Source organism: Castanea sativa, chromosome 1 (genome assembly GCF_040712315.1).
Source record: "Castanea sativa cultivar Marrone di Chiusa Pesio chromosome 1, ASM4071231v1".
Lineage (NCBI taxonomy): Eukaryota > Viridiplantae > Streptophyta > Magnoliopsida > Fagales > Fagaceae > Castanea > Castanea sativa.
In genome coordinates, this window is record NC_134013.1 from 53973725 (window position 1) to 53998325 (window position 24601).

Sequence of the window (24601 nt, forward strand, 5' to 3'; positions counted from 1 at the left end):
CCCAAGGACAATCTCTTAATATATGAATAGTAGTTTCAGGATTGTTACATCTAGGACATCAGTTATTTATTTCCAGTCGAGAAAATGACAAATATAGACGGGTAGGCAATCGGTTTCGTATGGATTTCCAAATAAAAATTTGAATTTTTTTGGGGACATTGTAGTTTCCAAATCCAATTCCAATAGGTTTTTGCAAAAGGAACATTGGCTTGTTGGTATAAAAATTTCAATGCAGATCAGACCGAACAAATACCGTTATTCACTTATTCTTACAAAAGTATCGGATAACCTAGTCAGCTGGGCCACAGGGATGCCTTGTATAAATTGTTCAATATGTGTTGGGATGGGAAATTGTAATATTTCTAACCTCCAATTATTATTTTCCCGCAAGGAACTTACTAACCTCTGTTCTTCATTGGGCAGAAAAGGGCCATGAATATAACTTCGTAGCGGCCCTCCAGGTATCCAGTGATCCTCCCAAACACGAATGTTCTGTCCATCCCCTAATACCCATTTCATACCTCATTGAAGCCATCTTATTCCTACTAGTAATGCTTTCAAAATATAAGATGCTCTAGGGTTTATGCCACTATCATATAGGTTTGTACGGAGCAAGTATTTGGCTTTTAAGACTTGAGCCGATAACATAGATGACTTTTGTTGAAGCCTCTATGCCTGATTCATAAGCAAAGCCACATTCATATGACGTGCAGTTTTTAGACCCAATTCACCCGCATCTTTAGGAGTAGTTATGGTTTCCCAACTCACCATATAGCAGTGTTTGTGATTGGCAGTGTCTCCCCATAGAAATTTGCAATTTATTTTGTCCAGTTGCCGACTAATTTTTTGCAGGAGAAGGGTGCTTTGTATGGCATGAATAGGGATAGATGTCGAGGTGGAATTGATTAAAGTAACTCGGCCTGCAACAAAAAGGTATTTAGCTTGCTAGCCTTCAATTTTTTTTTTTTTTGTGTGGATATTATCCACTATATATTGATAAGCAGATGCCTTTCAATGGGTAGTGAAAATAGGAGTTCCTAAATAAGTTTCAAGTTGAGCTATAGTGGGGATGTCAAAGACGCTAACAATCAGTTTTTTTATTCGCCTAGATGTGTTTGGTGAAAACCAAAGATGTGATTTTTGTGTGCTAATAATTTTTCCAAAACACTGACAGAATTTTTGGAGAACGTTTTCAAGATTCTGACACTCCGTGATTTTTTCTTTCGAGAAAATAAAGATATCATCGGCAAATAAAAGGTGGGAAATTTTAATTTGACCCCTAAATGTAATAGGATGAATAGCTCTATCTCAAACCGTCTCTTCCAGAAGGATGGATAATCTTTCCAAACATAGAATAAACAGGTAAGGGGATAAAGGATCTTCCTAATGTACTCCCCTAGTTGGGATAATAGCTGATAAAGGTGTACCATTCCACATAATATTAAAAAGAGTTTAGGAAAGCATATTCATAATAAGTTGAATCAATTTAGGGGGAATTTGGAAGAATTCACACGTTTCCTGAATAAATGACCATTTAAGACGGTCATACGCTTTTTCAAGATCAAGTTTAAGAGCCACATGTCCCTTGGGTCCAGACTTTCTGACCATCATACGAATAATTTCTTGGACAATAATAATGTTGTCGCTCATCCGGCGACCCGAAACAAAACCTGTCTGGCATGGATTGATAATGTCTGCGATATAAAGTTTTAGCCTTTGCAGGATACTATGAGATACCAATTTATAGAGGGTATTGCATAAGCTAATAGGGCAAATTGTGTGATCACGTGCGGGTGATTTATTTTTGGGATAAGGACGAGATTTGTGGCACCCCAATCTTTAGGAATTGTCGTAGTCTCAAAATTTTCTTGAATGGCCCAAATAATGCCAAATCCAAGGATGTGCCAATTTTTTGAAAGAAAATTGCATAATATCCATCCGAACTTGGTGCTTTTAAAGGAAGGAGTGGAAAAAAAATTATGGTAAATTTCTTCAGGTAAGGGAGTACTAGAGAGCCATTGGTGATGTTCAATAAAGGGATTGTACTGAAGGTAATGTCTAACCAAAGGGAGATGAGTTCCAATATGAGGAGATGAGGACATAAACAATTTGGTGACGCATCTCTGATGTGGGTGGTTAACATGTCTCCCAATACCCATAATCTAGTGGAGTCTTTAAGAGTCGTAATACAAGACTAACTGCAATTCTGCAAAGTTTTTAAGTGGAAGAATTTGGTATTAGCGTCCCCATAGTTTAACCGTGTAGTTCGAGATTTAAGTTGCCAAAAAAGGAATTCTTGATGGAGTGTATGATTGTAATCTAAGATGAGCTAGTGTTCTAGAGAGTAAAGATATGCTAAGGGTTTGCATGCTAAAGCTATCTGAATGCCTCTAAGTCTAGCTAATAAGCGGTTCTTTTTCCAAAACAGGTTGCCAAAATGATTTTTATTCCAATCAATAATGTTGGTAGTTAAAAATTTTAGATGATGTTGTAACCTAGAGATGGAAGAGGAAGAAGATAGTATAAAGGAATTCCAATTGCTCTCTACCAGAGTTGAGAAGGAAGGGTCAGTAAGCTACATCTGTTCAAATTTAAAAGGTTTGGCCGATTTATATGTGGGAGATTCAGATTCTAATAAAATGGGGCAATGGTCTAATTTGGAACGAGGAATGTGATGAATTTCTAACCTAGGGAATAAAATATTCCATTCTATATTACCTAAGCCTCTATCTAATCATTCCTTAATATTTCGATGCCAAATTGGGTTCTTGTTGGTCCAAGTAAATTTGGGCCCGTGAAAACCTAAGTCCATTAGACCACAAGAATGGATACAATCTCTAAACGCATTTTACATATCAATATATATATAAAAGCAGAGACCTCATGCGGAAAAACATGAGATTCTGCCATGTGGCGCACTCTATGAAGGGAATTGAAATGTTCTTAAGCTACATTAGAGATAAGAACAAATTTAAAAATAAGGACTCTTTATTTCATTTAGTTCAATGTTTCAAGACTACTTTTCGTTACATTTTTTATTCAATGTTTTAAGACTACAATTTCTTTTATTTGATTCAATGTTTGAAGATTTTCTTTTATTTGGTTCAATGTTTTAAGATTTTTCCTCTCTCTCTCACACATAAAAAACTCTTTGCATTTCTATTCACCATTTTCACTTCTACTCCTTTATATACACATGCCCACAACCCTTCATGCCATCTCATCTCAAATACACTAAAAAAAAAATGATGTCATTTACCTTCAGCCTTTCAAAGACACATACATAACTTCAACATTGTGGTACCATTTGATTCTAACCCGTGTGAGTAGGCTATGACTAAGGAAGGGGGATTACATTTTTTATTCAGTGATGGTAGCTTACGGTTTTGATGTTGAAGTTGGATGTTGTGGATTTTGTGAAGGTTGTGATTCGTTTTGAGTCTTTGGGTGTTTGAGATTTTGGTTTGGGAAAGTCATAAATGTATTTTATTTTGGAACTAAAGAAAATAAATTTTCTAATTGATTATTTATGAAGTCAACTTTTTTTTTTTTTGGTGTTATAACTCATACTATGTAGGGTTTTTTTTTATTTTTTATTTTTACTATTGTTTTGTGTGGTATGAGCCACAGTAATATAAATAAAAATTGATGATGATTTCAAATTATTTTCTGCTTTTTTTTAAAGGATACGGGAGCCCAATTAAAAACAATTAAATTTTGATAAATTGATGTGTTTTTAGCCAATTTCTCTTTATTTAATTACATTATCTTTATGTTGATACTTAAAAATGATTTCCTTAATTTCATTGAGATAATGAATTGGGTGTTTGTGATTGAGGTCTCCATATTTCGTTGTGACAATAGAGTGGTTGAGGAAGTGTTTGGTAGCTTGCTTAAATTTATGTAATTTTAGAATATATAAATATTTTATGCTTTAAATTCTTATTTATAGGTTTCACAATCATTTAATTAATTTAAAAAATAAAATCTACTTAATTTTAACGGTAAATATTATAATATGTTACAATCTTATAGTGTTATACAAATTTTTTTTAATAAAATATGAATTAAAAAAATCAAGTTTTAAAGTATTCAATAATATTGTGGGCAAACATTAATATTATATAACAAAATAAGTACTATATGTAGGTCTTTTTTTTTTTTTTTTTTGATGGGACTATATGTAAGTCTTAATATATATATATATATATATATATATATATATATATATATATATATATATATATATATATTAGTGAAGCAAAATAAGTACTATATGCATCCCACGGAACATCATCTAGTTTGTGTTAAGAGGAAGCCTCCCATTTTTTCGTCTTCAACAAGCATATCATTAAAATCGCCTAAAAGGATCCAAGGCATATTAACAGATGGTGATAATTCTTTAAAACAATTCCATAAAATTTTACACTTATTGAAATTTGGCGAAGCATATATAGCCGTAAGAAAAAAAATTGTAAGGGTTGGTGGGTACCTTGACAAGCGCATGGATACTGTATTCACTAGTGGTGAGAATCTCCACAATGAGCCTACTGTCCTCGTTCCACAAAAGCCAGATACCGCCCGAGTAGCCTATTGGGTCGACCCTTTGGGAACGAGAATACAGAAGAGTATCTATGACTGCTTGGGCACGGTCATCCGCAATCCGGGGTTCAAAAATAATCAGAATTTGAGGGCGATGCAAACGATAAAGTTCGTGTGCATGTGTACGAAAAGCTTCATTTCTTGCTCCCTGACAGTTCCAGGAAACTATCTTCATGGAGGATGTGTTTGGATTGAGATAATCATTGGGGACCCTCCCTGAGGTCCTCGGCGTCCTCAATATGGATCGAGTGATGCATTGATGAGTCACTGTCATAGTCTTGATCCTATACATTGGTTCGAGTTCGCCGAGCCTTGGCCAAAACATGACGGACACAATGAATGGAAGGCTTTGGTTGGAGAACAAGGTGGTGTAAAGTTTTGCTTCCTCCTCCCTAATGGCCTGTTTGGGAGTTTAGAGAGGGAGGAGAGTAGAGGGGAGTAGAGGGGAGGGGAGTAGTGGGGAGGAGAGTAGTGGGGAGGAGAGTAGATGAGAATGATTACCCTCCACCTTGTTTGGATGTTTTTATAATTAGTAAGGGGGAAGGGAGTAATTAGCCCTTCCCCTTGTTTTTAACATTGTAATTTTATAAATATAATAAGGGTAAATTAGGTAATTTACTTTATAAATAATTTTATGTGCTCTACTCTCCCTCCAAATCTCTCCAATTTGGGAGAATTAAAAATGAGGGAGTTGGAGATAGTTGAAACCCCTCCAAACCCCTCCAAATCCCTCCCCCTCCTTCCTTAAAAAACTCCCAAACAAGGTAATTGAATTACTCCCCTTCCTTCTACTCTACTCTCCTCCTTTTTTAAACATCCAAACATGCCCTAAGTGCTATAGGTTGATTTCGCTTAAGTCTAAGAAGCAGAAAATGGCTACTGGCAGTGTTTCCGGAGACATCACACTGTCGGAGCCTTCCTGAATATTCCTCTACATGGGTGGTAGTGGAGCTTGAACTGGCATTCGTGCATGTTGTCCCACTTGTCGGACTCGTGCATGGCCCCTGAAAGTCCTCCTTTGGCGGTGTCGAGTGGTTGAGTCTACCCGAAGAGGCAAACTTGGAGTCTGGGTTCTCTGATTCGAATCCAAGCAACCCATGTCCGTGGATGGATTGGAATACGGACATATGTCACTTCCTCGTTGTTGGAGGTTTCTATGTGAAAGTAACTCATTAGGTGGTTGAGGTGATCCAGGGGGAGTGAGTGTTCGTGGGCATGGGCATGGGATTCATGTTTGGGTGATGTGGACTTCCTATATCGCGTTTGGGTGATGTGGACTCTCCATTGATGAGAGAGAGGGATGGCTGGAGGTGTTGGTGTCGTGGATTATTGGTCGGATGATGGGGCCATGCTTAAGGCTCGGTGTGCTCTGTTTTTTGGGTATAAAAACAGGGGTTAAGTCCACGGGTAGAGAGGGGTAAAATCTTGGGAAGTACGTGTCTTTGCATCTTGCATTGGATTGTTGTCCTCGGTGCTTGCATGCATGCTGTCCCTGTCCGAGTCGAGTGTTTGTGAGGTGGCAGCCAGTAAGATTGTAAAATTACCATGCTAGGCTCATCCACCTCACTTGGTCTATGAGGTGTAGATTGACATGCAACCTTATCAGCTGAGTCAACTTGCAGCAAATGGAAGGGATTAGATGATTGGGTGAAGTTGACTTTCGGATTCGGTGGAAGATTGTTAACAGAAGTTTTAAATTTTGAGATGTATTCTCGTTGTCCTATTCCGCGGACACGTGTCCTTCTTGTTTGAACAATTTTCCATGGATCCCGAGATTCAAATTATCCATTCGGTGTGTTGGAGATTCTATGTTTGGGTTTTGATTCACAGGAATGATAGGTTCCGTACAAGTAGATTCTTTATGTCCTACTCCTATCCGACCACATTTGAAGCATAACAGTGGGACATTCTCATTTCTCTATCCAAAATGTCCCTATCTTAAAACGCTTGGGAAGAGATTTATGGAGGTCGATTTAATTTGGACACATTCTAGCAAACTTTCCCCTCGTCCCAGAATTTGTTATCGCATCTATTTCTAGAATCCAAACTGCAGTGGATGTGACCTTGGCAAAATCAGCTTCCCATGCTTGGACATGGAGATACTGATCTCCCACAAACCATGGTCCACACATAAGAGCATGATGGTAATCCTTAAGAACATCAAATTTCATGATAAAATATCCATATCCGATCTCAATTCAAGCCATATTACCTGAAGGGCGCCAAATACTACCTAACCTGGTTTGCAAAGCACGATAGCCAAGTTGTTTACCCATAAGTTTGATGATAATGCTGGTTTGCCATGGACTTGCCATTTTCTACTTCAACTCCTTAGATACCTTGATTTCCCATGTTTCGTCGTTGAACTGTTCTTCATCTCCTGGTTGTTCTGCGTTTTCATTCTTTATCTCTGTATCCTCCGTATCATCATCATTGTTTTCTTGCTGATCCTCATTGTTTTTTTTACATTATTTTGCGTTACAAGATAGAAATTCTACTTTAGTCTAATTTATATATATATATATATATATATATGGTATCAGAGCCATTCTTTCCTTGGCCGATAGTGTTGTTGAGTCTTTCATCTTCTGTCCGTGTCTACCTGACCTTGTGATACTTCGTTGTTGTGTCGATCTCACCGTCATTGGCGCCACCGCCATTGTAAAAAGTCCCAGATCCGAACAGTAAGGCCCGTGAAGCCAGGAGAGCGTGAGGGCGTGAGAGGAATAGGGTTGATGTCCGGTATGTGTTACGAAATGCAACGGTTGTGAGAAAAACATAATAATTGAGTGTTATAACTAAGTTAGATATTGATAGGATGTGGAGATTCGACTCCTCTGTTAGCTCTAGGACTGGTAGTCCTCCTGATATTGTGAATGAAGAAGACCACACTGTTGAAGAAAGTGAGTACCCAGATTTTAGAAAATGGAATATTCCTAAAGTTTCTACTAAATCTGTTTATGATTTTAATTGGAATTTGAAAAAGTATTTTCTCTGAATATAGAGCTCGAATTTGTTGAACAAACTTTTTCTATTTCTAGAACTCATGAAAAATGTTGTTTATTTTCCAAGAAAAATATTAACGAGTTTTTGTCTAAGAAAAATCTTAAATATTTACACATTGGTTTGGTTCAAGTTAACATTAAACCTTTAACAAGAAAAGGAATTGATGCTTACGTGCTTATGTGTTTACGTGATGCTAGATTTAAGAAATTTAATGATAGCATTCTTGGCATGATCCTTTGCTTCTTTGTATGATGGTCCGTTTATTTTGATTGTTATCCGATCTTGCTCTTGCTCTTGATGATCCTAATATTATTAAAGCTTTAACTTTGAATATCGACTTGGATATGATATGGATGATGGTAGTAGACTTTACTCTTTTTTACCGAATTTTTTATAGATTGCTTGATTCCCGGCTAACTCCTCGGTCTAGAGGACGTGATCTCTTTAAACTATGTTGATTCAATGTTCCACACGATGCTAAGATCCAAGTCCCTAAAATGATTCAATGGCAAGATATTACTCTTCCCAAAGAATGGACTTTGGAACAAGTTGCACCACCTATTAAACATGTTTTTGATGAACTTGATCTTACTAAAATTGCACAATATTCGATGGAGCTTGTTAAATATTTTTTGATGATACCAAATGTTTTCTGCTCACAAACCTTTGAGAATCAATGAAGGAAGAAAGTCCTTTGTTGGATCTGAAAGTGTTGTTAAAAGAAATGCTGATGTTGACGAATTTTTGAAAAAGAATTTTGAACCACTTGATTTAAGGCTAAAAGGAGTTGCTAGCAACAATTCCCAAGTTAGCAATACTTATTATTCAACTAAACCTGAATTTCTTCCAAAAGATGATCATGAAGAAGAAGAAGATGCAAAATGCGAAGCTCCTGCAGGATACGATTTTCCACCTCTTGAAACTCCTCCTCCTTTTAACCATTTGCGTGTGATAAACTTGATGGATATGGATGTTGAAACCCCTGCTTTTCAAATTGATATGGTTGCTTTAAGTAATGAATTCTTTTCTAAAGCAAACCGTGATAAAAGAAAGTATTACCAAAGTACTTTTGCTCAGTCTGAGAAAGACAGAATCAAAAGGAAATGGAGAGAAAAAATGAATTTGTTAAAACAACATATTTTGTTTTTTGATTATCTTGAGAATTATTATGTTTCAAGAAATGAGGTTCATACCAATTACTTGAACGTAATAAAAAAAATCTGCTTTTGTTAAACATGATAAAGCTTGTTGTTAAATCCACTCATCCACCCCTTGAAGCTTGTTTTGATTACTTGCAAAAGTGATAAAGAAAGCACCGAGGTGAAAGCCTCCCCTTTCAAAATTGCTGATGATAAAACTCACATGTTTTGCCATTATTGAACAAAACAATTTTACTAATGAATCTTTGCATATTAGTGGTCAACGACTTGGCCGTATTGAAGAAAAAATTGATGAAAAACCTTCTATTTCAAAACACGAGAAACCTTTGATTGATTTACCCAGTCAAAAGAAAAAATATTGATTTTAAAACCTCTCGAGTAAAACTTTTGATTTAGTTAATTCCCAAGGATCAAGCTTGTTGAAAAAGATTGAAAAAATAATTGCTGATTTAAAAGTTAAAACCGAGCGGACTTCTACTTCTAAAAGTGCGCTTGTGCTATTTCAAGAAATGAGAAAGAAATTGTTTCGATGATGATACAAATTCGACTCATTGTCTTCAAAATCTTCCAAAAATGTTTTTGATGATGACATAAGTTTACCAAAAATTAAAAGATTTGTTGGAAAACCCAATCCCGTCTTTTACAAAAAGCGGTATACTAAACCTACTCCTCTGATGTACGAGTTTGAAGAAAGATCTTCTCGAACTCAATTTTTGTTTCTGTTGATAAACTTTATGAATGGAATATTGATGGTTTGTCGAACAAGAAATTATTAACAAAATGGCTCACATGTCTATGGTTGGTATTGCATACATAAATAACCATGACAGTCTTGATCATCCGATATTGTTGATTTGCTTGCATCTGGTTTCTTGGTTGTCTTCGCGGATGGTGGGATTCACATCTCACGAAGAATCCGGAGAGAATCTATTAAACATGCTGTTAAAAGAGATACTGATGGTATGCCTATTTTTGATCAAAATATTAACCGAGGTGTTCCTGATGGTGTTAATACTTTGGTTTACACCATTCTTAAACACTTTGTTGGTACTCCTTCCAATATTTCGTCTCGAATTTCTGATTATTTGAATAATTTAAGATGCCCTACTATGTCTGATTACAGATGGTACCAAGATGTATTCACTTCCAGAGTCATGCTCAGAAAGGACTCTACGAAGCCTTATTGGAAAGAGAAGTTTATTGACGGTCTGCGTCCTAATTTTGCTCATAAGGTAAAAAATGAATTAATTGGTAAAAATGATTCTATTGACTTTGATAATTTAACCTATGGTGATATTTTCAGCACTATTAAGAAAATTGGAATTAATATGTGCAATGATGAAAAATGGTTAAAACAACAGTTAAAAGATAAAAAGAAAGCTAAATATGAAATGGGTAATTTCTGTGAACAATATAGTTTACCTCCTATTGCCCCTTCTAGGCAAAAAGGAAAAAGTAAACATGATAAGGTTTACAAAAGTTATTCCCATAAAAAGTATAAAAGACACAAAACCCACTTTGTTAAACCCAATGATTTTTATGCTAAAAACAAATCTGCTTTTCGAAAACATGATAAACAGAGATTAGGTAAAGGTAAGTGCTTTAACTGTGGCAAATTTGGCCATTTCAGTAAAGAGCGCTTGCAAAAGCTTTGGTAAGTTGAGAAATAAGTTGAAAATGTTGAACATTAATAATAGTGATCAAAATGAATTATTTCGATTCTTGAATCTGCTTGCTTCAAGCGATTCCTTTGAAGAGGATTTTTCCTCCTCATCGATTCGATTATCACTCCCGTAGTGATGTTTCTAAATCTCCTAATATTAAACTTGGCTGTAGAGATTCTTGTTGTAATGTGATTAAATCTGTTAAAATGTTAACCAAAAGTAAAGAGAATGATGATTTACTATTAACTATGATAAGTAAGATTGATGATCCTAATTTGCAGAAAGATTATCTTGATAAGTTTTTGAAAAACTTAACAAAAGAAGATAAGGTTAAAAGACCTAATTCTACGATAAGTTTTGAAGAAATTATGAAAAGATTTAATAAAAATAAATCAAAAGAGATAATGTTAATGATCTTCAACATGAGATAAAAAGCTGTTAAACAAGAAATAATCCAATTAAAAAATGATGTTAAAACTATTAAACATGATAATGATCATCTTAAACAAGAATTGTTAATTCTAAAAATTGATAAAACTATGGATAAGCACCAATCTGATGATGATGAGCAAAAAGACGGAGAAGAATCCGATCAACAAGTTTCTCATACGGTAATGTTTGATCGTACTTTGATTAATTTGATTGATAATCAATTGTCTCTTGTTAAACATATGCTGCCCAAATGGTACACTAAAGTCAAAATTGTTGTTGCTCATGATTATGCTTTTGATGTTGTTGCTATGATTGATTACAGTGTGATGTTAATTGTATTCAAGAAGATTTGATTCCTTCTAAATATTTTGAAAAATCTACTGAAAGATTAGTTTCTGCTAATGGAACTAAAATGAAAATAAAATATGAATTAAATAATGCTCATGTTTGCCATGATAATGTTTGCTTTAAGATCCCCTCTGTACTTGTTAAAAACATGACTGATAAAGTAATTCTTGGTTTGCCTTTTATTAACTCTTTGTATCCTTTCCTTACTGAGAATGATGGAATTACTACTGATCCTTTTGGACAAAAAGTAAAATTCAAATTTTGTGCAAAGTGTGAAACTCATAATATTAATAAACATCTTAACTTCATTAAACAAAAGGATAGCTCTACTCAATTGTTGCCAACAGTTATTACAGACTGCCTCAGTGTCCTGATGGATGATAGATACCATAATAATATGAATATCTCTTTTGTTGACTCCTTGCATGATGACAAAATCCCTAGTGAAAGGCATATCTTCACCAAAGGTATTCCTATAATTCCTACGGATGCTAAAACTCATGAAAGTCTTCCTTCCATGAGACTTTTGACCAAGTCTTTCCTTTGGTTCATAATCTTCCGTGAAATGATATCCTACTACAATAATGTTCTCCATCACCCTTTCCACATTATTCTCCAACACAATCATGCTCATTCCAACATTCATTGTCCGGCACAACTATTACATATTCTTATTGAATTTTGGTTTTTGAAACAAACTTTTCAAAAGAATTTTATTGATACTATTGACTCACACTTTTCAAAAAAATATTCTATTATACTATTAACTATGGCCAACTGGCTTAACATCCTCTCCCTTACTTGGCAGGACAAAATAAGATTTAATACTACCACTACTAAGTGGAATATTATGACTTCTTCGGCAGAGAAGAGGGACAAGGGGAAAGCACCTGCACAGGACTTTCCTCAAGACGAAAGGTTCCCAGCGGGATACCCTTTTGTAATGCATGAAGGCGCATCTTCTAGAGTAAAATCCAGTAATGCAACATCCCTTCAGGAATTTGTCCCGGCTGAGGTGACATATTCCAGTGGTGATATCATATTGACTTTACAGGAAGTATTGAACACAGACTTGCAATTTCATAATGGAATTTATAGTGAATTACCAAATTCCATTAAATTCATTCTAGACAATCTTCAAGCTTGCCTATTCTTCGGACCACCACAAACTATTCAACAAAACCATGAGAGCACTTGAAATTCACCTTGTTAACCTTGCTACCCAAATTATTGACCCCACTGCGAAAATGCAGCCTTTCGACCAACTTTTTAATTGCCTTGTTTACGCTCAAAACCATCATGATGAATCACACATGATTAGTCAACTCTTTGGCAAAGAGGAAATCCATTCAATGGATAGAATGACTATAATGATACGATTTTGCTAGATTGAGTTTAAAAAATCAATCTTTGCTTAAAAGTGTTATTTGCCAACTTTGCCTCCGAAGTACAAACTTGTATTTTTGAAAGCAAGGCTATGACTAAAGATCTTGATCTTTGGTTAAAATATTTCAAAACTCTTGTTTCAATTGCTCCTACCATTGTTGAACTTTGATGGCCCTAACAAAGGCTACACGAAAAAGAAATGGGGAAAATACTTTGGAGCAGTCTCGGGGTACATGAAAAAACCCATCCTTTCCCAGGTCTTTTGATTAATTATGAAGATGGTTCGATGATGATCCTTTTGGCTTTCTCAAATGTTTGAATCTGGTTTTGTCGACTCATCAAATTAACGAGTCATAATCAAATTAACCAATTCCCTAATATTATCCAAAAAGTACATTGCGGATGTTGCAGCAACCCCTTATGTTTCAATCCGATGCGGAGTACTTTACCCAAATGGGAAAAGAATAAGCTGGATGAATGTTCAACCTTCCAAGCATCTTGTTCTTATTAACGGATATACTCACCAAGGCCAATGGTATGAAGGCAATGCTTATGTTTCTCATAGACATCCCTATGCTCTTCTTTGAATCTTGGAGAAGTTACTTTAATAATCGAATTCTTGATGTCTCCAGAAGAATTATGGAAAGACTACCATTTCTTTGGCTGCCTGAGATAGAATTTCTGTTTTTGTTAACAAACCTTATACTTTGCGGTCGAGACACTTACAATGGGTAGAACATGATGACCCAAGAATATTCCTCACAAGAGATCCTATTCACGAACCATTAATGTATTGCGGTTTACGCAACCAATATTCAACCTATCATGAACATGAATGCAATGATGATCCCCCATGGGATCCCTTTCCGAGAGACCACTTATCTTTGGTTACCGTCGATGCGGCTTCCACTTAGAAGCATTTTGGTCCGGCTGATGATGCTACTATTTGCCGACGATACTTTCCGATAATAATGATCTATTGTTGACTATTCCAAAGACAAAATTATTCGATACTTTTGGCACTACTACCAATGACCTACTTTCGGTCTCGAAAGCCGATTTGATTCCTTAGGATATTGCGCTCCTCGCCCCTCACGGGTCGATGTGAATAGTAAAATGTCATTATTTACTTTGTCTTGTTTACTACTTTATTCACTTATATAAGGGGGTTGTCCCTTATTGTAAAACTCGAGAATCTTTTTCTAGGATTTCCACTTAGAACTCTCTCTAGGACCTCCTTAAATCAAGATATCTCACTACAAAGCTTGTAACTAGGAACCGGGACTAGCTTTCAAGCCTTGTACTATTTACCCAACTTGTTGATTACCCAACTGTTGATCAACTGTAATCTTGTTGCTACTACTACTGTAAGTACTTTGATGTATATTCAATAAACAACTGCTGTTTTCAATACTTTGAATTATTTTGATATACAACTGCTTGGCTGGTTCTACCGCTTTACTTTCAATTATTATTATTATTATTATTATTATTATTATTATTATTATATATATATATATATATATATATATATATATATATATATATATATATAAAACTCCCTTTTTAAAACTTGAACCTCAGTTCTTGCCCTCGGAAGGTATTCTCTGAATCATTCTACATAGGTGTTATTTTTTCAGTTTTTTGTTTGTTGTTAGTATATATTTTACTTTAATAAATCCTAAACTTAAATAAAAACAAAAGCTGCCAAAAACATAAACACTAACTTTTTCTTTTCTTTGTGTTGGCGTGTGAGTGTATTCCCTTATCCCATTCTCTTCCCCCTATATATATGTGTATGTGTGTGTGTGTGTTTTTCTCAACAAAAAAAAAAAAAGATATTCATTGTTGTTGAGTCGTCCCACATCAGTAAGGTGTGATATTGAAAAATAGTTTATCACTTGCTCCGCAACACTAACTGCCGCATGCAGTTTTGGTGTTGGCGTGTGAGTGTATTCCCTTATCTCATCCCCCTTCTCCTATATATATATATATTGTGTGTGTGTGTGTGTGTGTGTGTGTGTGTGTGTGTGTGTGTGTGTGTGTGTGTGTGTGTTTGTGTTTCTAAAAAAAAACCAAAAAATAAAAATTCATTGAGTCTTTTTTTTTTATGGGTCATTGAGGGCTGTTTGGATTGGGGCTAACTCATTACTCAAAACTCATATCTCAAACTCATTACTCATATATCAAAACTCTATTTCACCAACAACTCAAAACTCAAAATTCTTGTTTGGTTCATAACTCAAATTTTGTTCCTCTTCACTTTTTCCCCTTTTTAGTGGAGTCCACAACCTGCTATATACTCAGTAAGGTGTGATATTGAGAAAGGTTTATCACTTGCTCCGCGACACTAACTGCCGCATGCAGTTTTGGTGTTGGCGTGTAAATGTATTCCCTTATCTCATCCCCCTTCTCCTATATATATATATATATATATATGTGTGTGTGTGTGTGTGTGTGTGTGTGTGTGTGTATGTGTGTGTGTTTGTGTTTGTGTTTCTCAAAAAAAACCCAAAAAATAAAAATTCATAGTCTTTTTTTTTATGGGTCATTGAGGGCTGTTTGGATTGAGGCTAACTCATTATTCACAACTCATATCTCAAACTCATTACTCATATATCAAAACTCTATTTCACCAACAACTCAAAACTCAAAATTCTTGTTTGGTTCATTACTCAAATTTTGTTCCTCTTCACTTTTTCCCCTTTTTAGTGGAGTCCACAACCTGCTAAATACTCAGAGCGGTAACCCGTATGTCCTCTTAGCCCATATAAAAAGCGCTTAAAAACAATTTTCTTCTCTCCCACACACTAGCATTTCAACAAATACCCTTTTCCCCAAATCGTTGAACCCTCTCCAAATCCATCTCCAGTACCTCCAACACTCTCCGATTTCCATCTCTAACACACTCCCTCAAATACCCATCTCCCTAATCTCCAACCCATTGCATATTCCATCTCTAGCACGAATACCCATCTCCCCAAATACCTATCTCCAGAAAACAGAGACCCATCTAGACATCTATATCGCAAACCCATCGAAAGCAAAGTTCGAAGCTTCTATTCTTCTCCAGCAAAAGTCGAAGACCATCTCCAGCAAAAATCAAAGATTATCGGTGAGTGTTTTTCGTTTCTTTGTTGCAGTGCTCTATTGGTCTTCATTTTGTCTTCTTCTCTGCCTCAAAAGGAACACTGAAATTCATAGTGGGTTTATAGAGGGAGAAGGGGAAAACGTTTTTAACTGAGCAGTACAAGGATCGGATTCTCAAACCGGTGGTGGCACCAGTATCGAATGTGTCGGGGTGTATTTGTTTCTGGTTGGGACTCCTTCTTCCTCTCAGTTTGTGCTGGGTTGAGAGTAGCTTGTGAAAATATGGAACAAGTGAGAGGCCTAAGGAATAAAAGAAAATGCAAAAGTTTGAAATAATGGTATGTTGGTAGAGGAGGGTGAGAGGTGTTAATGGAGAAGGAGTAGGAGTAAATAGAGAAGGTGTAAATGAGGTAAATGGAGAAGTAAGAGGAGTAAAGAAAATAGAAGAAAACAGAGGTCATAACTGAAGTTAGAGCATTTGGCACAGCAAAAGCTTCCAACGACTCTGAGGGTGATGGTTATACACTGAAGAGGGTCCCACATATTTGCAATTATTTACTCAAAATGCCACAAAACTCATTTCTTAGAAAGTGAAAACAACCTTTAAGGAATTCTCATTTCTCATTCTCAAAACTCAAAATTTTGAAATATGAGTTACGGAAACATAAACTAGAAACTGAACCAAACAATATTTCAGCTAGTGGGTCCCACGAATTTTGAGTTTTGAGTTAAGGTTTTTGAGTTATGTAACTGAAAACAGACCAATCCAAACCCTCTGAGTCTCTTCATTTTTTTTTTAAGAGTTGTGATACAAATTCTCAGCAAATAAATAATTAAATACAAATAAGAGTTGTGATACAAATGGAACAAAGTATCGCAATATTTTCACACAGTACAGAGTATCATAATATTTTTACACATTTGAAATATCAGATTGCTATAGATCAAAATAAAATATAATTAAATAATAAAATATTATATTTAGACTCACCACAACTAAAATAAGTGTATTATAAAAATATTGTGATTTTTTTTTTATCTTTAAACTTTCTCTCTTTTTAATATTTAATAACCCTGATTCTCATAGTAAAAATTATGAGCATCAAGGTTATTAAATATTAAAAAGAGAGAAAGTCTAAAGATTATAAAAAAAAATTAAAAAATCACAATATTTTCACAATACCCTTATTTTAAGTGTGGTGAGTCTAAATAGAGTCATGCTAATGAATTTCCTTAGAGTATTGATTAAGAATCCATTTTAAAAAAGTTATGACATCACTTTTATGGAAAATAAAAAAAACTATCAAAACATTAATTGCTTTTTTTTTTCTTTTCCAATAAAAACTTTTTTAAAATGGATTATTAACCAATGCCCTAAAGGGCATTAGTTAGAATTTCCCTTATTGTCATGGTTTTCGGACCCAGACCATTCATTGAACGGTAAAAGAGAAATGTTCAAAATGTTTAAAGTCGAACCATGATGACGTCATAATTAATTTAATAATTATTTAAAATATAAATAAATATATTAAATTAGTAAGAATAAAAAATTAACTAAAATATAAATAAATATATTCTTATTTTGACTTACAATTTCAGAGTTACTGTTTTATATATATATATATATATATGGTCTTAAAATTATAAGTTCATATTTCAATTTCTAAGCCCAAATATCAATTCAATAATAATAATAATAATAAATTAACAATAATTTGACAGACTTGTCCCTACATGCTAAAGATATTTTGTGTGTCCTACTATTCCCTACTCCCTAGGATGAACCATCACTCTGACAGACTTATCAACACATGCCCAAATTTGAGGGTCCATTTGAATAGAACTTATTGTTGAAAACTGAAAACATTGTAGCAAAATAATTTTTAAATGGGTAAAAAATACTGTTCATGCCAAAAATTACTGTTCATTGGCCTAAAATCACTGTTCATGGCCAATGAACAGTGACAGACACGCTTGAAAAAAAAAAGGCCAGACGTGAACGTGGACGTGGACGCGCAAACGCGCTATCCAAACGTCCTCTCACTCTCCACCACATATTTCAAAACCCCCAAATTATCTAATTGACCAAAATCAAAAGAGAACAGAAACTAGAAAATGCAAATCTAACATTTGCAAGAATTAGCACACAGATGCAGTTTCTTCATCCATTTGCAAGAATCAGCACACGTTTTCTCTCCACCTTCCAAATCAATTTCAGCCTCCAAAGCAAAGACAAGGTACTAAAATCATCTATCTTCAAATCAACTCTAGAAGTTCCAGAGACACAAGCCTTGAAGAAAATAGTTTCAAATGGCAGCCAAACTTTAGCTTCGTCCACAAAGACCTGAATTTGTGCTTTCTTTTCTTCATCATCTTCTTCTTCGAGTTTTTTTTTTTTTTTTTAATCCTTACAAATTAATGGTTCCAGATCTGAAGAAAAGAGGAACTGTCTAACCGTAGAAACTGGCCAGGTTCTCAGAACCTTATGGTTTGACAACAGTTCTCAGAACCTTACAGTTTGACAACAGTTCTCAGAACCTTACAGTTCGACCACGATTTGAACGGTTTCATGCTTTTATGTCATAGAGGGGTTCTTAGGGTTAAAAGAACTGCAATAGTGGGAGGTTGACGGTTAACCGGGTCAGATCGTACGGTCCGGTCCGGGTCTGAGAACATTGCTTATTGTATTTATCTCCCAAAAAAAAAAAAACGAAACTACACTATTGGTCCTTAAAGTTTATTCTGTGTGCGTAATTGGTCCCTCAAGTTTGAAGCGAGTACAATTAGTCCCTTAAGTTTTAAAACTGAGATGTATTGGTCCTTTTACTAACGTTCTTTAACGGTGTTACTTATGTGGCTAACAGAATAATAACATGGCATTTCTTTTAATGACATGGCATATTGTTAATTAAAAAAATTACAAATTAAATTTACATGTGAGAATATATTAAAAAAATTACTCTCTCTCTCTCAAGAAAACACCATGCTTTCTCTCTATTTCTTCTTCACTCTCGCTCTCTGTCTCACTCTCTCCTCCCTCCTCCAACTACCAACCTCACTCCCAAACCCAATTGGCGTCACATACTCCACCGCCACCTCCACCACCAAGCCACCGCCGCCGGACCAAATCGTCGCTGCCCTCTCCACTCTCAAACTCAACTCTCTCTGCATCCTCAACCCAAACCCAACTCTCACCCGCACCTTCACCTACACAAACACCTCTCTCCTCCTCACGATCCCCAACTCCCTGATCCCTCCCATCTCCTCCAACCGCTCCGTCACGCTCCACTAGCTCTACCTCCACGTCGTCCCCTTCTACCCTCGCTCCAAAATCACCACCATCTCCATCGGCCACGGCTTCCTCGACGAATACTCCTTCCCTACTTTTTTTTGCTTTCCACGTTCACCCCCAACCAATCACACCCTTCTTCTTCTCTTCACTCTCTCTCGCACATAGTTTTCCAAAACCAACTGGTCTTACTTTTCTCCGAAACCCCATTTTTGACAACCATATATAAACCCCAACAACATACCTCTTCACCTTCAAACAAAACTCGATATTGCCATAACAAAAAAACAAAATCAAAACCTTATCATTCTCATGGATACTGCTAATAACGTAGGCTCAGTACCTCCAGATCCAATCCACCCAGCTTGCTCAAGCGGGACACTGGGTCGGCACCTGGCTCGACGACTAGTAGAGATCGGCGTGAGAGACGTGTTGGAGGAGATGGGAGGGATCAAGGAGTTGGGGATCGTGAGGAGGAGAAAAGTGTTTGTGTAGGTGAAGGTGCGGGTGAGAGTCAGGTCTGGGTTGAGGATGCGGAGGGAGTTGAGTTTGAGAGTGTAGAGGGCGGCGGCGATTTGGTCCAGCGGCGGCGGCTTGGTGGTGGAGGTGGAGGAGGCGGTGGAGTATGTGACGCCAGTTGGGTTAGGAGCGAGGTTGGTAGTTGGAGGAGGGAGGAGGGAGGAGAGAGTGAGACTGAAGAAGAAACAGAGAGAAGGCATGGTGTTTTCTTGAGAGAGAGAGAGAGAGAGAGTAATTTTTTTAATATATTCCCACATGTAAATTTAATTTGTAATTTTTTTAATTAACAATATGCCACGTCATTAAAAAAAATGCCAAATCATTATTTTGTTAGGCACATAAGTAACACCGTTAACAACCGTTAGTAAAAAGACCAATACATCTTAGTTTTAAAACATCAGGAACTAATTGTGCTCACTTCAAACTTGAGGGACCAATTGTGCACACATGGTAAACTTCAGGGACTAATAGTGTAGTTTCGTCAAAAAAAAAAAGTATATACAATAAATATTTCTGTATTTTTTATTCACATTTTTAAAAAAATAAATGTATTATACTCATACTATATACATACCATTTTTTCACCATTTTCCTATTTTAATGCCAAATTTTTTAAGCGAAACATTTTCTAAAAATGCCAAATAATACCCATCTCGTCCGTATACTTACGTATCAAAGCTCTCTCTCTTTCTAAAAAGAAAAATTCTACCAACAATATTCCCTTGTTCTCCACTACATTAACATAAATGAATAAAGAATGAGATAGGCTTCAAATCAAAATGGTTTCAGAAATACGAAACTTTAATTGACAAAATTAGGTTTCCTAGTACCTAATCAAAAACAATGTAAAAAAGTTGGGTCTTTTTTTTTATTGTAATTCTCTCAGAAAAGGGAGGCTCTTCCAACTCAACTGAGGCAAGACTGAAAAAAACTCTTAAGCTTGGAACCCTGCTTTCATTCAAAGCTAGTGAAAGCTGAGTTCCAAGCTTCTGTTAGGACCATTCTAAACTACACGAAGCTGTACTAAAGTAAATGAAAATGATTACATTCTTATTTATTCTTGCTGACAAGATTGCCAGGAGTGTATGCACAGGTAAAGTTCGATACAGTTAGGTCGTAGATATCTTCTGGCTGCAAGATCCTCTAAATTCGAGTCTTTACATAAAATCAGCAATCAATAGAGAAACCCACCTAGTATTGAGTCCAACCTCGACCAACTCCAATGCCATGAACCAAACGAGCCACACAGACAGAGAGATATGAGTGTAAAGGCGAATAAATACAAGACAATACCACTATTTGGTCTTCATATAGACAAGCAAACTGCAGACAAACTGCAAAACTCCGAAAAATTATACAATGCAAAATGAAAAGACAAATATTTCGAAGATTACTATCTTAGCTAGCAGTACTAATTACAATCATATGCTTCCAAACCACAAACAAGCAACAATGTTGAGCAACAACATAATCTCAAGAGCCATGTGTCAAGAAAATTTTGCAGGCATAATCCCATATGAAGGCATGTATAAGATTTTCTACATACGTCGACTTCTATTTGTAGTAACTACTCAATCTGCCTTCTTGCCTAGTTCTTCATTGCGGTGAGCATGCCTAGCAGTAGAGTAAGACGAGATTGTTGAACCAGTCACAGAGAGTGAGTGTTTAGCAATCTCGAAGCCTTTCTTTGTTGCCAACCACAAAGTCCAGAAGAATCCAATCCACCCTGGTTTACACACAAATTTTGGGTCCAAAAGAGGAGTGATGAGAAACATAGCCACTAAGGAGCAGTATCAAAAGTCAATATAGTATGAACGATTATAAAGCTTCATGTAACAAAGAAAAGCAAAATAAAGCCAGCAATTTGATAGAATGAGCAGAAAATTTGTCTAGCAGGTGCTAGAAAAACACCACTAATATTTTTTTTATCTACACATTAAATAAGGAATGAATTTCATTAGACGGTGCATACAATGAAATACTGGCTGGTTTCTTACTTGCATAGACAAACTGAAAGAAACAAAAAATTATATCACAATACGAGGATATGTACATATTTATCTAACCAGAGATAGAACCAATTATCAGGGTCTGATATGTATGTCCCTTCCCTAGGGCTCCAAATCATTAGACAAGGTCCACTGTAGGCCCAGCCCCAGAAGCCCTTACATACAGTCAGTCATAAACAAAACAAAATCGCGCTTCAACATCAACTTCAGGGGATGTGCAATAATTTTTTATTATAGTTTCTTTGTAGACTAGACCAGATTATTTAATTACGGATATGGTTCTGATCAGAAAGTTGAATGAGTTAAATTTTGTGTCTCATAAATTTTAAAGCGAAACCTTCATTACAAGGTTAGCAATCGCTTCTGGTTAAACACTGAAGAGCAAAATTCCCAATCATCAGTTGAAGATTGTATAACTGATAAACCAATGGCCGGGTAGGACTTGATAATAAGAAGTAAATAAGTATAATTTGGGCAAGTAAGAACTGAAAAGGCCAATGATCTCTAATTCAAATGATATACCTCTTTCCTTTTTAATAACAAGGTGGAGGGTGAGGTTCTGAGTTGAAGATCCCCTGGGTGCATGTGTAATTACCAATAAAAGAAAGAAAAAAGGTGTGGGAGGTGAGAAAGAAAGGTCATCTCTACCTGTAGCTATCAGAGCAGCTATGATTGCTGAAATTGTAGTACTGGAAATAACAAACACAGCTACTGATAACGCTCCAATGTATATAAATGTTACACAGGTGAAGAAAAGAGCCAAGAAGCCACCTGCCGCCACCAAGGACACCAGAAGAGATATGACAATGGCATTGACAGTTGCAGCCAGAAAGAAAAGCATAAAGACAAGCAATCCTGTCAAAGCAAGAAGAGTGATCGTCCCAACCTGCAGTACATTTGGAAATTAAATCAAGATATACTCAGAAGAGATATTAAAAATAAAAAGAATACGGGATCTACAAGTTTAGTAATTAAAATTCACAAACCTCTATTTAGATTGTAAATTTATTGACAAAACACAAGAGACAAATTATAATCACAGCTTAGAAACAAATTATAATTATTCAATCCTCAAACTCCGATAGGGATTGTACTCAACAAAGCCATTAAATTCCTGTTATTTATGCTAAGCCATAAGGAGACCTTTCTGTAATTCAGCTTGATCTAGAGTCATATCCACCATAAATAGTTTCAACCATAATTTTCTTCCTCATCAGCTTAACTCATGCTCTAGGTCAAAGCTTAGCTAGCGCCATACCTGTAGTAGGAGATACCACAGTGACATGGCTTTGGGCTGGTTCCTCCATGGACAATGCCACAACCTCTTGTCATTGTGATGCCCCCAACCCCATGCCTCTATTCTTTCATTTTCATTAATACTGTTTGCCACACCATCTTAACTCGTGTTCCAAATTTCCTTGTCTTGTATCATCATGTTCATAATGGGTCTTTCTTGCATATGAACAAGCTATCTGTTTTTATGGTTAAGTAAGTTTTGGCCCCAAGGAAAGGGGGAAGGAGAGATTTGCACAAGTGATCTCCGCTTCATGAGGCACAGTCCCTAGCCCTTTGTGCTACCCCTTAGGTTTCAAGCTATTCTTTTTTTTTTTTTAAATGACAAGAAGCCCCCTCGAGGTATGAGCCAGTGGGACCACCCTTGAGGGGCAAGGCCCGGATGCCTACACACCCCCACTGAGCAGGCATTGGGTAAATCATGAAATGCCTCAGCTAGGAGTCAAACCAGAGACTTCTGGGTTTACAATTAGGTTTCTAGCTATTCTATACACCTTATCCTCATATTTTCATCGATTGATTTTACATGCTTCCACAAAACCATTCACTCCACCTGTAATGTCATTCATAAATCTCTATAGTATAGATCCTCATTCTATGCAAATCCCAAAAGATTTGAATTTTATCTTATGATAATTGATAACAAAGGACCCCAACCCCCCCCCCAAAAAAAAAAACAACCTTCATCAACCTGTACTAAGTTTTAGAGACAATGCCAGCCTAATATTCCTTTCTCAGATTGAACGTTCATTTTGTTATCAAGCTGATAATAGAAAAAACTAGCAACTAGGAAAAAAAAAACCTCATCTTTTGTCTTGCAAGAAAGATGAATAGAGTAGCACAATGTATCTAAAGCATAATCTAGAGAACAATCCCCCATTAAATCAAGTAAAAAATAACAATCAGAAGACACAATCCCATTCTGAAATCAGAGAATCATTACCTGAGCAATAATCAACATTGGCAAAACAATCTTTAGATCATGGGGGGGGTTTGTTGCGCTGTGTATGTGTTTGATAATTTGTCTCTTATTTAGATTCCACATAGCGTAACCTTTATTTTTGTTGTGACAAAGGTACACTTTTGATAGACAACAATATACTAACATTGTACAGATGATATTAAACAAAAGAGACTTACAGAAATGACGAGGAGAGCACGAAGATGAGAGCCTCTACGAGTCCAGATATAAACATTCCGGGCGGTGTTTCCAGAAGCTTCGCGAAGGCGAGGGGCGTTGTGGGCCACAGAGGTCTTGATCCGGTGCAGCAGCGGAGCAGGATCCGTACTGTGATCAGGAAACAGAATCGCCGATATGAAACGGTGGAATACGCTGTACAACGTCTCCTCCTCCCCACCTCCTCCGCCGCCGTGGTAGCGGGGGTGGTGGTGGTGGTGGGGGTGGTGGTGATTCCCTTTAGGCTGGTCATCGTCCACGCCGGCGCCGGTCACCTCCACGTAAGTACCACTGCCGTTAGGCCTCTCCGTACCGTACATCGGCTCCTCCATTATTATAACTTATTTGGTTGAGAGAGAAGAGGAGTGTTTGTTGAATGTTGAGATTTATTGTTTGTGGGTTCTTGTGAAGTTGAAGACTCTCAGTAGTGAGTGGCCATCCCAATCAATAATTTGACATCTTCATCTACTAGAACTGTTTTTTTTTTTTTCTTTTTTTAATAAGTGGAGGAACTAGGATTTATTATGATGAGGGCACGACGTCCTGGTTCTGATTGATTTGACAACACCTTTTTTATCTTTTCTTTTTGTTGTCTGTCAAAAGTGAGGAGGATATTCATGTTCATT

The 24601-nt window shown here is 36.2% G+C and overlaps 1 protein-coding gene across 2 annotated transcripts; it reads right to left on the reverse strand.

The window, feature by feature from the left end:
- Positions 1–20520: 20520 nt before the first annotated feature.
- LOC142621688 (uncharacterized) lies at positions 20521–24530 on the reverse strand. Of its 2 annotated transcripts, none has more exons than XM_075795023.1 (3): positions 23939–24530; positions 22154–22391; positions 20521–21222 (listed from the first exon to the last, which is right to left on the reverse strand). In XM_075795023.1, the coding sequence occupies exons 1-3, from the start codon at positions 24305–24307 to the stop codon at positions 21068–21070; spliced, it is 762 nt and encodes a 253-aa protein (XP_075651138.1). In that variant the 5' UTR covers positions 24308–24530; the 3' UTR covers positions 20521–21067. The 2 variants fall into 2 exon arrangements, with proteins under 2 accessions (XP_075651138.1, XP_075651139.1); XM_075795024.1 differs by having other exon boundaries at positions 22277–22391; positions 23939–24445.
- Positions 24531–24601: the final 71 nt, after the last annotated feature.

What these genes read in the sequence shown, in the direction of transcription:
- LOC142621688 (XM_075795023.1), bottom strand. Translation starts at nt 24,307, where the DNA reads ATGGAGGAGCCGATGTACGGTACGGAGAGGCCTAACGGCAGTGGTACT. An exon ending in GTGCTCTCCTCGTCATTTCT is followed by an intron (nt 22,392 to 23,938) that starts GTAAGTCTCTTT and finishes AATGTACTGCAG; the next exon opens with GTTGGGACGATCACTCTTCT. An exon ending in AGCTGCTCTGATAGCTACAG is followed by an intron (nt 21,223 to 22,153) that starts GTAGAGATGACC and finishes TGTGTAAACCAG; the next exon opens with GGTGGATTGGATTCTTCTGG.